At 43.4% G+C, this 9,755-nt stretch overlaps 1 protein-coding gene and 1 long non-coding RNA gene across 4 annotated transcripts; one reads left to right on the top strand and one right to left on the bottom strand.

The window, feature by feature from the left end:
• The first annotated feature begins 6 nt into the window (after positions 1-6).
• Positions 7-7,191, top strand: LOC139795144 (uncharacterized). Of its 2 annotated transcripts, none has more exons than XR_011725395.1 (2): positions 7-326; positions 6,543-7,191. It is a non-coding gene; the product is annotated as an uncharacterized lncRNA (long non-coding RNA). The 2 variants fall into 2 exon arrangements; XR_011725394.1 differs by lacking the exon at positions 6,543-7,191 and adding an exon at positions 1,050-1,302.
• On the bottom strand, positions 1,126-8,910 carry LOC139795139 (glutathione S-transferase-like). 2 transcript variants are annotated; one of them, XM_071741752.1, is made up of 7 exons: positions 8,792-8,910; positions 7,623-7,735; positions 6,758-6,809; positions 5,704-5,836; positions 4,958-5,099; positions 3,290-3,421; positions 1,126-1,524 (listed from the first exon to the last, which is right to left on the bottom strand). In XM_071741752.1, exons 2-7 carry the CDS (start codon positions 7,707-7,709, stop codon positions 1,405-1,407), a joined length of 666 nt encoding a protein of 221 aa, XP_071597853.1. In that variant the 5' UTR covers positions 7,710-7,735; positions 8,792-8,910; the 3' UTR covers positions 1,126-1,404. The 2 variants fall into 2 exon arrangements, with proteins under 2 accessions (XP_071597853.1, XP_071597854.1); XM_071741753.1 differs by lacking the exon at positions 8,792-8,910 and adding an exon at positions 7,964-8,014.
• Positions 8,911-9,755: the final 845 nt, after the last annotated feature.

The raw sequence follows: 9,755 nt of genomic DNA, 5'->3' as shown, positions 1-9,755 counted from the left end.
GAGCCCTACAAGCGTCCCTGAGGGCTTGGGGGGCAACTTTTTCCACTAGGCTGGCAGCGGGGCTGGCGGGGTGCCAGGCGGGGTGGAGGTGGAGCGGGGCGGAGGTGGAGCGGAGCTTGGAGGCTCCCGAGGCGGCAGTGGGGGTCACAGCGATGGAGTGACCCGAGCAGGGTGAGGGGCGGGAGCTGCCCGGGTCGGAGTGCCGGGGGCTGCATGGCCAAAGGCCGGGGGCTGAGCAGCGGCTGGAAGGGAACGGAGCTTGCACAGCAGAGAGTCGGCAGCCGCGGCCGAAGTTTCTGGCTCCGGTTCCTGACAGCTCTCAGCAGGTGCAAGTTCTGCCCGAATGCTTCGGTGGGACGGGAGGGGAATAGCTTTTGCAACAACTCTGGTTGCTCTACGGCAGATAAACATCGGGGGTTTTTTCCTTTCTTGATGGCTAAAACTGGTTCTTGCCTCATGGCATTTCTTTCAGGGAAACTATTACTGTTAGCAAGAGTTTTAGTGCCCTGATTTTGCCCAGTTCAAAACTTCCAGTGCTAGAGCTTGAGTTAGTTTTAGGGCACTGGCTGTTGCGTTTAGATACTTGGTTTGGAGTTTAAATAACATTCACGTTAACACTTCTGTGTACAGCTGCCTTGCTAGCCTCTCAGTAACAGAGCTTGGTTTAAATGATTATAATATCTGACTTATATTTAACTGAGTTTAATGTAAAGTGGTGAAAGCCAACATGAAGTCCTACATTTCAAGGTCTCACTAGTGCCTGACAGCCACCTGGCTCCTCCTCAAGCAGTAAGTTATCAACTTTACAGGTGGTGGCAAGCATTCATCTCTTAGTCAAGTCTGCAAAGTGCTGCTTGAGTAGACCTTTTGTTAATACAAGAGTTTAAATGTTTAGTGACACAACAGAGGTGCAGCAGGACCTCTGGTCCCCATGTACTCCAAATTAAGCTCCAAATCTGTCATCCAAACAAGAACCTTCAGGCTTTGCGGGGTGTTTCCCAGAACAGATCACTACCCAGTGTTTAGGTTAAGCTCTCTTCCCCTTCCAGCAACTCTGCAGAATGCTAGAAAAGCAGAACCAGAGAGCCCTTAGGTATTCAAGTGTCAGCAAGACTTAGTCACTGGTTTGGAGTGCAGATGGTAAGACTTTATTTCAGCTAATCTCTGAAGTGATTTAAGACATCCTATGCTGTACAGTGTAGCCTCTCAGTCAGGAAACTGTTCCATTTGAACATGTATGATCATGTAGATTTATTTGGAAGGGTTTGCAGTAGGCTAAAACTAGTCCTGTAGCTAAGGAAAGAGAGATCTACAACTTTTTCACTTTTTTCATTAATTTCACTTTGCAAATTTCAGCAAACACGAAGACATTGAAATGGAGATTCTGAGAGTTTAGGCTGCTGCTCAGTAGAAAATTTTTATTATTTTAGGTGCTTCTTCTTCTTTTGTTGGTGGTTTCCTCTGGCTGCCAGGCTGCAGAAATTTCTTTATTGTAGGGATATCACTTATTCTTGCTTTAAAACTCTAGAAAACAAAACAAAAACAGCACTGACCATAATAACCATGGTAAATGTCAGGCATTTAGATGTTTTTCATGCCCTAAATGTAGCATTATAGGTTGACACTGCAGGAGAATCTATTTGCTTCATCATATTATGATTTTGTGGCTATAATGACTTAAAGTGGTAATAACCATCAGTATCTGAGACCAGCTACATGTAGTAAGGATATTTGATTTTCATTTGATTGTTGCGGCAAGCCCTTCTCTAGGGGACTCAGCTCTTCTCCGGAGCTCTCTTCCCTCCCTCTCCTCAGGCGTCTTCATCTCTTGTCTTCTGGGCTTCTGCTTCTGGGAGCATGCCTTTTATTTTGCCCTTCAGCCCTGCCCATTTCCGGCTGGGGCAGGCCCTGATTATTGGGCACAGCTGGGCCTAAGCTCCAGGTTCATTATCGGCGACACCTGAGGACTTATGGTTCTCACTACATTTCCCCCCTTTTTGTTGTTTGTTGAAAAATAGACTTCATTTTTTCAATAATTTACAATTAATTCACAATATTTTCAATAATTTAACATTTCATTTAAACATTTCATTATTTTCAACATTTTTCATTACTTTTTTAAACATTTCATTATTTTTCAACATTTTTTCGCCTATTTCTTGAGGAGGGAAAATTTGGGCTCTTTAGCCTCTGTTAGCAGAAGATGAGGTCTTAAAACACCAGCTCAGCTTTCGCTGGTACTCGCCACCTCAGGATGCCTAGCCATGCAGAGGCTTCTCCGAGCATTCAGTGCACCAGTCTTATCGCGTGTCCCTAGGGCCCCGTTTCAGGACCGCACTGTCGCGTGTCCCTGGGGGCTCTGTTTCAGGACCGCATCGCGTGTCCCTGGGAGGCTCCGTTTCAGGACCACATTATCGCGTGTCCCTGGGAGGCTCCGTTTCAGGACCACATTATCGCGTGTCCCTGGGAGGCTCCGTTTCAGGACCACATTGATCGTGTGTCCCTGGGAGGCTCCGTTTCAGGACCGCACTGACTTGATGCGCACTCAGAGCTCCGCTTCAGCATTCCTCGGGATTGAGTTCCGCGCGCCAACTCGCTGCGCCTTTCGAGCCTCATTCTTCTCTCCTGCCTGGCTCGCCATTCCGGGCTGTTGTGTCTTGCCATGCTGGGCTTCTACTCTGAGCTCTACACGCCGCCTACAGCATTTAAGCCTGGCCTTGTGGAGCTTCACTCGTGGTTGCATATTTGGAGCTCTTTCTAGAGCGTCACGCACCACCGTAGTGGCTCCATCTGATGTGGTTGCGTATTTCGAAGCTCTTTATATCGCCTTCCGCATTTAAGCCAGGCTTTGTAGAGCTTCCCGCACCAACGTGGTCGTGTAGAGCTTTTTATCTCACCTCAGCATTCACGGCTGCTGTTGTTGCCCACATTCTCCACCAGATGTTGCGGCGAGCCCTTCTCTAGGGGACTCAGCTCTTCTCTGGAGCTCTCTTCCCTCCCTCTCCTCAGGCGTCTTCATCTCTTGTCTTCTGGGCTCCTGCTTCTGGGAGCATGCCTTTTATTTTGCCCTTCAGCCCTGCCCATTTCCGGCTGGGGCAGGCCCTGATTATTGGGCACAGCTGGGCCTAAGCTCCCGGTTCATTATCGGCGACACCTGAGGACTTATGGTTCTCACTACATTTGATCTTTCACTTTTTCTCTGCCCTCCCACTCCTCCGTATTTCCCAGCCAGTTTAAATCAGTGGTCCTGCTTTAATTCATGGGCCATTAAAACTGTTCATTCAATTACCTGCAAGAGCGGAAATTTGTCAAGTATGTCAGGCTTGCACTCTTCTGTTGTTAAAATGGTTTCAAGTAATTGCACATCTGCCCTGCTAAAGCGGTTGCCAACAAGGAAGTCTTGTCCATGGCCTTTCAAAGCCTAAAAACAGAGAACCAGAAGTTTTTTGGTTTTTTTTTTTTTTTTTCTCTGTGTGTGATTTAATATATCTTCAAAAAAAGATCATCTACCACATGGAGTTATCCTTGAAAGACAGAAATGCACTAAGAACTTCTGTAGTACAAACAAATGATCTGACCATGCTGTCATCCTAGGCAGAATTTATGTCCTTTCTCTTATGCATTTCCCTCTGGCAGTTCAGGTGTAGTCCTCCAGCCCTCACTTCTGTAGCTCAGGTAATCAGCACTGCTCTGGTGAAGGCTAAGCTCTGTGGGACACAACCATCACTGCAAATGCCTACACAAAATTTACAGGAGGCTTGAGTTCAGCCCTGGGCATAGTGAGAGTGTCCTGCACTCTTTCAAATTGTGAGCAGCTCCTTCTCACCAGTTTCCTCTTCAGCTTTGGGAATATTGTGTTAGGAGCTCTCCATGAGTAGTTAGTGCCTTATGGTCCTGACATCCAGCTGATCCATCCTCCCTTTTGCTGCAGAAGGAGCTGTAATGCTTTACATAGCATGTATGCTACAGGGGGGTTCTGCACTTCAGGAGGGAACTTAATGTAAAAGCTTAGTGTAAAAACATACAGACTGAAACAGGGACATTTGGAGAGCTCAGTGTGTTCTGGGTTTTTACACCTCTGCATCTCTCCCAGATAATTCATAGAATCATAGAATCATAGAATTGTCTGGGTTGGAAGGGACCTGAGAAATCATCAAGTCCAACCCTTGGTCCACTACCACTGCAGTTACCAGACCATGGCACTGAGTGCCACATCCAGTCTCTTTTTAAATATCTCCAGGGATGGAGAATCCACTACTTCCCTGGGCAGCCCATTCCAATGTCTGAGCACCCTCTCCATAAAGAAATTCTTTCTAATGTCCAACCTAAACCTCCCCTGGCACAACTTGAGACCGTGCCCTCTTGTCTTGCTGAGAGTTGCCTGGGAAAAGAGATCAACCCCCCCCTGGCTACAACCTCCTTTCAGGGAGTTGTAGAGAGTGATGAGGTCTCCCCTGAGCCTCCTCTTCTCCAAGCTGAACACCCCCAGCTCCCTCAGCCTCTCCTCATAGGATCTGTGCTCGAGTCCCTTCACCAGCCTGGTTGCCCTCCTTTGGACCTGCTCCAGCACCTCAATCTCCTTCCTAAACTGAGGGGCCCAGAACTGGACACAGTACTCGAGGTGTGGCCTCACCAGCGCTGAGTACAGGGGCAGAATCACTTCCTTGGACCTGCTGGCCACGCTGTTCCTGATACAGGCCAGGATGCCACTGGCCTTCTTGGCTACCTGGGCACACTGTTGGCTCATGTTCAGCTTCCTGTCAATTGGTGCCTTCTGTCCCCTCGACAGAGTCCTGTCTCCATCTCCATTCCAGCCCCACCAAAACCATGACATAAATACTTAAGTGGTAATTTTTCTTCTCTGTTTCCCTCAATAAAAATTACTTGCGTAGATCCAGGATGGAGTTTCAGAAAAACAATATGAATTAAGCAAGTACAATTACTCTTTGCCACATACCTTCTCAAAGACTGGGAAGTATCTGTTTGTGGCCTTGTCCACAATAGTAGCAAGATGTTGCTCCCTTTTATCTGCTGGTTGGTAAGGATAGCTCATGAGTAGCTCGTTCAGATCCATTAATCCTTCCACATACATATCGATTCTGAAAGGAATAGTTCCAGCTGGTCAGTTCAAACACAGTAGGTCAGAATAGCACAACAGCTCCTGGCACATCTTCAAGCAGTTCCCCCCAGAGTGCAGTAGCTTTGGGGAGCAGAGGAGGAGAACTGTGGGTGACAGACAGCTGTGAAGTGCCTAACAAAAACAAAAAAGGTTGTATCTCTACCATTTTCTTCACTAAGGATGATATTTCAAGAAACAGTTATTAATTCTAATTCCTGGTTATTAGAAAGAGCTTTTTTTGTTTCCCTCAAAGACATTCCCCTCAATCTGATGCCTAAATGCTTGCTGCTGACAAATGCAAGAGGAAATGAAAAGCAGCATCAGTAAGACAGTCCACCCTCTGCTCTCCTGGCTGCTCTCTTCTGATGACTGCATCAACCTTTGATATTGATGAATGCCCTTGCACCATGCTACCTCTCTTATCTACTTGGTTACTGCTGTTCTGAACATCACAGGCAGTCATGGTCAACATGTGCTGCATGAAAATCTGCAGTGTCACCCTGAATTTAACTGTGAGCTGAGATATTCTTGTTACACAGTGGTGTAGTATTAACTGAACTCTAAAGGTGGAACTGTTACAGTACAGGGCTCTCTCCTTCAGGTCCTTCCCATAAAGGTTGTGTTTTGCTGTTATGTAGTTGCAAATGGCTCTTGTCTGCACCATCTTCATCCCATCGATCTCCACCATTGGCACTTGCTGAAACATCAGGGATCCACCTGGGGAAAAGAGGACAAGACAAGGAGATATTCAGTCTCTCAGAGCCATTAGTGGGTGTTTGGGAAAGTAACCACCCATCTTACTTTTATTTCTGACACTCTTACTTCTAAATATGGCATGGGAAAAACTTACCACAAAGCCAAAAACCATTTCTTAGTAGCAAGTTAATAACATATATAATATTATAGAAATCAGCTTCTTGAAGTTCCTTGAAATATGAAGAAGCACCCAAATGCAGAAATGTCAGCAGTCCTGCTGAAAAGTACCCTGAAATACTGATGAGAACTGAAGAATCTGACCCCTGGTGAGACACTTTGTGTCATGCTTTGGTAAGTACAGAAATCTGGACTATTTAAGATCTTGTCAATATATACTGTGAATACAAATGTCCATAATAACTTTGTGACAACCATGTTGGCTTTATACAATGGCATGGGAACAATGAGTGGTTTTCATGAGATCCCTGCAAGAGCTAAATATCACACATAAATTCCTTAAAGGTCTGTAGAAACATTATTTTAGCAAGAAAAAAGTCAAAATACCTCCAGTAACTGATCAGAAAAGTAAGTCAGGGTATTTGCTTTATGGAATCATATTTCTTGACTCGTGTAACTGATGAGATACATCCAGGTTTGTGTCTGCTGTAAGACAATTTATGCAGAGAAACCACCTGTTGTTAAGGACACATTTTTTTTCCTTTTGCAGGGGGATCAAGTCATTACTCCTGAAGGAGAGCAGGATGACCATGCAGCAACTGGGTGGCTCATACCACCCAACACACTGCAGTATGCATCTGTGGTACCTCGTGTACAGTCTACACTAGACTTTCTTTTTAAGAGATGTAAGATTTAGATGTTCTAAGAAAAACTGTTATTAGCAGTATTTACTTATTTAATTATTAACAAGTGAAGGAAACTTACTCTTCTGCAACTTTATCAGGTCATCCTTTTTTTCCAGGAAGCATTCTTCAAACTGCAGGAAACACAGAAGTAAAGTTGTGCTGACACTGCATGTCTCAGCTTCTGCTTTGCATGGACAGTGAGTGCACAATGTGCTGTGTTTTGGGGAGCTTTACTTTGTTAAAAATGTATCAGATTTGGAATGGCGCCTTTGAAAACTTTGCCTCTGTCACATCCTCTTCTCTCTTGTTTGTGATTCATATGTTTGTGTAGGTAAGTTTCTGGCTAAAGCTGAGGTGACTGAAAGGCACAAAACCTGGCCTGCTGAGTAAAACTGTATCAAAAACTCACAGCTCTTAAAACACAGATCCCCACACTTCCTCTCTAGTTTAGTATCAGGGAGTGTTAGAGGCAAAACCAGTCACCCTCTATATATTTATATATATATATATATATACACAACATACATTATCTCCCAGTGTGAGCTGCATTGTAGTAGGCAGTATAATTTTTTTTTTTTTTTTTTTTTTTTTTTTTTTTTTGGCCATTTTGGACACTGAGATTTAACTGAAGGTCTTCAGGCCTGAAAGTGCTGAACCCTTCGGATCAGGACATAAGAATCCATGCTTCTGTGGTGTTAATTCTTTTTCTTGCACTAGCTACAGGGGAGAAGCATTTATGATGCTACCATAAATGTTTGACACATGGTACTTAGAAGTGAAATGGGAACTTGCCCCCCTGCTCAGGGTAACAAAATCATTATAGTTGGCTTGGTTAGCCATGCCCTAAATGCAGGGCTTGAAACTGCTGGTCAGTCTCATTTTTTGTAAGGAACAGTAGAAAGAGATATTTATCACATGCTCTTAATATAAAACCAGAGGCAAACCTCAACACCAGCTGCTGCTATCAGCCACCGTATTGTTTCCATTCGGCCCCGGCCATCAAAGTAGTGCAGCTTGGGTTTCCCAGACATGTTTCTGTTGCCTTATTTCCTACTATCTGGAATTAAAAAAATACATTTTGCAAAAATACAGATTCAGAATGCTGTTTCTCAAGCACTGATCAAAGTTGTTTTATTTGAAACCAATTATATATGGTCCAAGACTCTCATCAAATTAGTAGAGCAGGTGAAAGACTATTGAGAGACTGCCTTGTACCATTTTGCTTTACATTATCTTCTGTATGTGCAGTTTAGTTAAGCAGAACTCTGTACTAAGAGTGATTTACCTCTGTCAGAGAATAAGCAAATCAAAACCCATTTGCACCCCAAAGTGTTCTCCTTTGACCAAAAAGCAAGGCATGCAAGATAGGCTGTTCTATTTACTTTGGCATTACCTCAGGATACTGTTTACTCTTTAATCAGATACGCAATAAAAATTCAGTATTAGCTGTACTTTCTCCAGTAGCCATTAAGCTCCATTTTAAAGTTACAGAAAGGATTTCTTTTCCCCCCACTGTAAGCATTCAATGTCATTTAAAACAGTCCTCAATCTCATTTCTTTAGGCAAGCACGTGAAGACATTTAATTTAATTTTGTCTCTGGTAACTTTAGGCTTGCCTTTACCACAGACAGAACCAAAATGCAATACCTGTTTGGTTCAATTCCAAGTCTTTACTGGAACTTAAAGCAACAATTTCTAAACACACTGTCATCCCCCCATTCAGAGCCAGTAAGTACATGCCCATCAGCAGCAAACATGCAGACAGTGCCTAGTTTATACTAACTGCACAATTTCTAACACTGTGTCAGCAGTAAAGGTGAAGCATTAAGGGCAGCAAAAGCAAACGGTTAAAAATCCCATATTCCCCATGTAAATAAAATGTCATCTTCTCTACACTAGGAAGAAGTGGACGAGAGTAAGCACTCTACATTTCTGAGATCTACATTTCTTTTTCGTAAATCTGTACACATAGAAAGCACTTAATTAGTAATTTAACATTTGATGGACATAGCCATGTTAATAAAGAAAGTATATACAAGTATTTAATCCATAAAACCCATCCACTGACTTAGTTTTAAGTACACTATGCATGTCCCAAATCCAAAAAGCTTACCTCTTACCCAGTATGACTCACTCTAAGCTCTCAGTAGCTTTGCCTTGAGATTTTATAGGTCCGTAGTCCCTCCTGCAAAGAGAGCTGCAGGCACTTCTCTGCCAATGGGAAAGCCTTCTTCTTAAAAAAAATTCTCAGTTTACACACTTCTCACCTAGAGAAAAGGAATTCCTAACTAGTGCTGGCTATGCACAAATGTAAGATTCTTGAGAGGTCATAATCACTGGGAACATCGTGCCAAAAGGAAATTGCATGCCTTCTCTTCTCATTTAACCTGCTAGTTAAAAAATAATCAGAGCAGCTAAACAGCTTTCACGATTTAAAAACATCCTATGATAGCAGTCAGAATTTCATTTAAATATTTTAAGGTTTTTTTCACTTTTAACAGATTACTTCTTTGCCTAAGTCACTTCAACAAATTCGTCTTGAATCCTTGCTTCTCACCCTTCCTTTGTGACAGGGGATATTCCTCCAGGACTTTTTTTCTGCTGAATTTCATTCTTACACATAGAAGGTTTTTTTCTGTTTCTGTCAAAAATGTTTCCCTGAATTTGACCTGGTGGAAACGCACACCAAAGGCATCTGTAATGTGTGATTCATCTGTAATTCATAGTGAATGAAGAGCAGCATCAGAAGATGTGTGTGTATGGTTGGCCTTGGTGATCTCAGGTCCTTTCCAACCATGACCATTCTGTGAAACTGCCCTCTACACTTGTGATTGCTTTCTTCTGATAACTCCATTGACTTTTAAGAGTCAATAAAACATGAACTCCCATCCTGCCTGTCTAATCTAGCTTGTTAATACTGTTGTAGATATCACCTGCAGGCAAGGTAAACATGCGATAAAAATTTGCTGAATCACCCTGAATGTAATTGAGCTGGGATATTCCTCTCATATTACACAGGGAGGTTGTATGAACTGGTAGTCCATCAGACAAAAAATTAGTTGTACAGGGGACTATCT

The sequence above is a fragment of the Heliangelus exortis genome, chromosome 3, assembly GCF_036169615.1.
Source record: "Heliangelus exortis chromosome 3, bHelExo1.hap1, whole genome shotgun sequence".
Classification (NCBI taxonomy): Eukaryota; Metazoa; Chordata; class Aves; order Apodiformes; family Trochilidae; genus Heliangelus; species Heliangelus exortis.
Note: the sequence above shows the minus strand (reverse complement) of the source record. Positions and strands in the feature narration are given on the sequence as shown.

Coding starts and splice junctions, on each gene's coding strand:
- LOC139795139 (XM_071741752.1), bottom strand. CDS start 7,709: ATGTCTGGGAAACCCAAGCTGCACTACTTTGATGGCCGGGGCCGAATG. Junction 5,100..5,703: donor GACCTGAAGGAGAGAGCCCT/GTACTGTAACAG, acceptor TATTCCTTTCAG/AATCGATATGTATGTGGAAG. Junction 1,525..3,289: donor ACAAATTTCCGCTCTTGCAG/GTAATTGAATGA, acceptor TTTGTTTTCTAG/AGTTTTAAAGCAAGAATAAG.